Consider the following 5,025-nt stretch of genomic DNA (forward strand, 5'->3'; position numbering starts at 1 on the left):
GCCGCGCGCCCCCGGCCTGCCGCCCTGCGCTGCGTGCTGTACGCGTAACGTGAGACCCACTTTCCTGCTAAACCGTACGTTCAGCTAAAAACCTGCTAAACCTCAAGGGCCTTCTGAGGCCCTTACTCCCACCTCTTTCACTCCCACAGGACCCTCGAGCTACTTTGGCTTTACAGTTTCTCCCTCCCTTGCGATCGGGGAGATTGTGGATTGCCCACATTAATCCCATTTTCTTCAGTTCATGTTTCAGACAGACGAGCTGCCTGAACTAATTCTCTGTGCAGGATATGAGGAGCACAAAGCTGAGCCACGGGCCCAGGCCACGGAAGGGGAGTTCTCTGTGGCCACAGACTGGTCCCAGTTCCACAGAACAACTACCCACCCTTGCACTGACAGACAGCACTCTCCAGATGGAGTGGCAGCTCCGCAGTTAACCCAGAAAGGACACATTCCCCATGTCCTCTCTGCACAGCATTTCCCTGCACTCTTAACAGCACCTGCAGCTGGTTTCAAACTGACATCTGGACAAGACACAGCTCTCTGACACTGGTATGACCCACATACTAATTTAAGTAGCTGATTGCCTCCTGTTCAGGAAACACCATCACTGAAAATGAGCACCAGATGCAAGTACCACCTTCAGGTATGAAGCTGCCTTTTAAATAAACCTCAACTACAGTGTCTGCAAGCTTCTTACTGTGAACAAAGTAGCCTAAGGATGTGGATATAGAAATTGTCATAATTTTCATTCATTGGTCTAATATAAAAGGATAAATCTGCCAAGCGCTTCATCCCTTTTTTTTTCTAGGCACAGGCAACTCCGTACACATCCCTGACCTTATTCAGAGTGGTGTGTAACATCCCTGAAAAGGTTCTGGTTAGAACTAGAATTTTGGCTTCAAGTGCTTAAAATTTGAAGCAGCTTAACTGAAGTTACGAGGTCTTCATTCTTCCAGCAAAGTCTGAGCTCCACATGCACCAGAAACTGCCTTCTTCCTGAACTCAACTGTTCACTTAGTGTGCCAAAGGGACAAAATGGATGCAGGATTTTACAGCTGCTTGACGACAGATGTCTCTGCCCTGGAAAGTTGGTTAATAAAATTTAATTTATTGATGGGATATTTCAGTAATTTAAGTCAGCACCTGAAACACTCACCTGTTTAAGGAAATCACAGCTGTGAATAGTAGGCTGACAATGGTTTACAGAAAATAACAGTAAGAATGGGGACTCCTAGATAACCAGGACACAGTCTCCAAAAGACAACTGGGAGTGAAAGCTTCCAAATAGACCTTTATTGCAACACAGAGTTGACAACATGTTTTTGAATTTAATAGAAAGTATTTGGTCTCTTGGTGGTGAAGCGTGGTTTGTGCTGGCGACGCAGAACTCTGTGTGGCAGCGGGAACTTGATTTTAGAATCCTGCAAGAAAAATGTTTCTATATTAATTGAGGTATCAGATAAACAACAGAAAATAGTTTGGAAAAAGTAGCCAAGCCGTATTCAGTGACTACGTTTGCTTAGAGAAGTAACCCATCCACAAATTAAGATACACTTCACAGGACTTAAATTCATTAATTTTGTATTCTTTTTTCAAAGTAATGTCCGTCAGAGGCATGTTTTCTGTACCAGAACATGTATTTGCTTTATTCTGACTTTCTTCCAAATACTTGTAGCAGCCTAAGTCTTGATCATAATATACCATAATAATGAACATATGCACCCAAGTTTCGTTCCTGCCCTATTTCTGGCTGCAAAGCAAACCTTTTCCACTCAAGAGAGATCCCCTCTTCCAATCCAACATTGGACCAGGACCCACCAGCCAGTGTTGGCTCACTTACATGGAACTGCTTGACTGCTGGTCTGCGGCACTTGCTGGCAGCAATTTCCTCAACCTTCATGATCTGGATAGAGTGAGCACGGGCACGATGACGGGCTCCCATATCACGGTCTAGAGCAACAGAACTCATTAAAAAGGAATTTTGTGACATTTTCAGTTCAAGAATCTTACAGCTCGTTGTTCAAGAAATGTTCATAGTGGTATCTACAACTTGTAAAATTTCTGATCAGCTGTAATTAACATCACTGTTTCTATTACGTAAAGTAATGGCACAAGTATCACAAAACCAACAACCAGCAGCAAATTCTTCCATTAAGTTCTAAGTAAGCTCCACAACAGAAAGAGCCATCTTACCGTTCTTCTCCAATTTAAAGAAAGTACAGATGGACACAAGTAATATATCTAGGACTACTTACTCTCTTGCAAGAGAAGGAAATTCTGTGATTCAGAATCAACACTGAAATATTACTGGAAAGACACATGAACTTCAAAACACTTTCCCTTCCAAAAGGAAGGTACAAGTAAAAGTAGGACCTGAGAGTATCTTTACTTTTATCGAAATTGACCAGCAATAGAACCATGAATTGATGGTCATCGCACATAATCAGGCTTTTTGAATAGGAAGAAGCATCTGTACTTAGGCTACCTGAAAATTCACAGTGCAAATCACTGGCCTCAAATCACACCCATAGCTAGCTCCACAAGGTAAGCCTTTTGAAATACTACTGTGTTTTCCATGAAGATCTAACACGCCTATTAAAACCTTACCTGTCACAACTATTCTTGAACATAAAAGAACTAGTCATTGTATCATGAAGTTTTCTGGGTCTCTTAAGCAATCCTTCAGTATGTTCATTAACAGAGATTATTGTATATTAATGTAGAACCTTAAATTTCACTTTCAACAGCACTTCAGCTCTTGAAAGGCGACAAGATACATTTAATATTTGCACACATGACAAGAATATCGTTATTAAGAACAATATTCTTTGGGTTTTTATGTGCAATCTGTAGTGCTTATAACACTTTGGAGTCAAGTATCAACAGCATCAGCTATACAAATAGTCCATCCCTCAAGTACTTCACAAAACAGTCTGAAATCAGGACAACCACTACTTCTCCATGAAATGAGGCAATGAGATCTTGGAGTAATAGGGGCTTTTTCCCTGTGGTTTTTTTTTTTTTTTCTACTTGCTCAATAAAGGACAAATTCTATATATTCCCCATGATCTCTGAAATATTCCTTTGACAAGACTTAGGAAGATATATTCAATTTTCTTAAAACAGCACAGTGCAGCAAATACAGCACCTGAAAAGTCATTAAATTCTCAGTTTGTAAAGCAACACTCATTACCAGAATTGTAGAAAGACACATCAAAAAGAAGTGGAAGTACTTTCTAGTCAGAGAAACTGTATAAAGAGACGTAACAAGTCACCTACTGCATGTGTAACAGATAAATATCTATGGAATAGCTGGCAATCCCCTCTTTTAATTTTCCAGTGTTTCAGTTATTTTACCATGGATTAAGTCAGCACATTTTATGCCCAGTTTGAGATTTAATCTTCCGCTGGTATACTGCTCCTACTATTTTACACCTCCAACAGCTACATATACTTACAGCACTGAGTGACAGCACCCGCAGTGGTCAAATCTCTGTACTCCCTGTACATGTTGTGGGTTCCACTACGAGAATCATAGCGCAACCAAATACCAAAATTTTTTACCCGCAGAGGGGACTTCTCATACACCTGGAATTACACAAAAACATGGAAGTGGTTGGAGATGATGTATTATCACAATTTTACAATTTTAAGAATAAATATTTCACAGCTCTAACAAAACCCCTTTTTTAAAGTCTTACTGTCAAAAAACAAATCTTTTCTCTCTTTCCCCTTGCCAAGATAGCTGGATATATCTTTGCAATTCAGAGTAGAAAGCTTTAGTGATTCAAAGAAAAATACACGATTTCAGCTCTGAAGAGTGTTCTTGAAGTTTTAAAATAGAAGAGTGTAAACACAGAAACATCTACTTTCCCAGGGTTATGAATGTCCAAATGCCTCTTAAAAGGTATATTGCACAATGAACCCAACACATAGCTCATCATTATGAAGCAGTAAGTAAATTTGTGTTTTGTTTACAAGACATATACAACTACTTTTAAAAACCAAGCTTGTCACTGCTTTTCAAAGAAACTGAAAGACAATGGATTTCAACTTCTCACTCCATAACTGCGATTCCTGTAAAATCCCTTCACATACACCTGCTAGAATTCCGTAAGAGCTTTCCACGCTTTTAGATTTTTAATCCTTCACCTGTCCACAGTATACAATCTCTCCAGAAGACTTCTTCATCTTCTTCAGCTGAGAGACGAAGTACCAAAATCGGGACTTGGCGACGACATGGTTCGGAGCGAAGATCCGCATGCGGTACAGAGGAGGGGTCGTGCATTTCGGCGTGGGCAAGCAGCGCCCGACCACCTTGTACTCCCGCAGCTGGAGGGACACGAAAAACAGGTGGACGGTAGAGTGAGTGAGCCGTGGAGCCACCACCGCGCCCGCCCCGAACCCTTTGAGGCGGCTCCTCAAATGAACAACGCGACGAAAAGAGCTCAATCCATTAGGGAGGGGAGCCCCTTGCGCCGGGCGGTCGACGTGCCTGCGGATCTCCCCGCGGTACCGCACGCCGACCTGGGTCCGCGCCTGGCGGGAGCGGCGCCGCCGCCATGTTGGCCGCTCGCCGCCCCACGGGCCAGGCGGCGCCGTTCGGGCATGCACGGGCCACTCTCGAGCTACAACCCGCCACCACCGCCCTCCCGACGGCCACGCCGGCCACACTCCCAGTTCCGGCTGCGCCCGCCGCCCTCCCGATCCGTACTCACGGTGCCCGACGCCTTCATGGCGCTCCACGGCCGTCGCTCTCAGGAAAGGAAAGGGAGGGGCAACGTGCGCCGCCGGCTGACGTCATCACCCAGCCCCGCCCCGGCGGCCCGTGCGGCGATTGGCTGCCAGCAGAGCGCGATTGGAGCACGCAGCTGTCAGTCTCCGCGCGCGGCCCTGGCTTCCGGTCTGGCGGCACCGCGTGGCCCGGCCCGACTCGCGCCCGCCCCCATCGTTCACTGCAGGCAGCGCGGTCCTGGCCCAACCCCTTGCTCCCGTCACCAGGGCCGCGGGCCTGCACGGTCCCTA

General features: G+C 45.0%; 1 protein-coding gene and 1 non-coding gene across 2 annotated transcripts; both read right to left on the minus strand.

The window, feature by feature from the left end:
* Positions 1 to 1,271: 1,271 nt before the first annotated feature.
* Positions 1,272 to 4,879, minus strand: RPL18A (ribosomal protein L18a). Its single transcript, XM_050984707.1, has 5 exons — positions 4,719 to 4,879; positions 4,153 to 4,332; positions 3,459 to 3,588; positions 1,841 to 1,950; positions 1,272 to 1,421 (listed from the first exon to the last, which is right to left on the minus strand). Exons 1-5 carry the CDS (start codon positions 4,734 to 4,736, stop codon positions 1,329 to 1,331), a joined length of 531 nt encoding a protein of 176 aa, XP_050840664.1. The 5' UTR covers positions 4,737 to 4,879; the 3' UTR covers positions 1,272 to 1,328.
* On the minus strand, positions 2,716 to 2,847 carry LOC115485277 (small nucleolar RNA SNORA68). The gene has a single exon (XR_003946037.1). It is a non-coding gene; the product is annotated as a small nucleolar RNA SNORA68 (small nucleolar RNA).
* Positions 4,880 to 5,025: the final 146 nt, after the last annotated feature.

Source organism: Serinus canaria, chromosome 1A (genome assembly GCF_022539315.1).
Source record: "Serinus canaria isolate serCan28SL12 chromosome 1A, serCan2020, whole genome shotgun sequence".
Lineage (NCBI taxonomy): Eukaryota > Metazoa > Chordata > Aves > Passeriformes > Fringillidae > Serinus > Serinus canaria.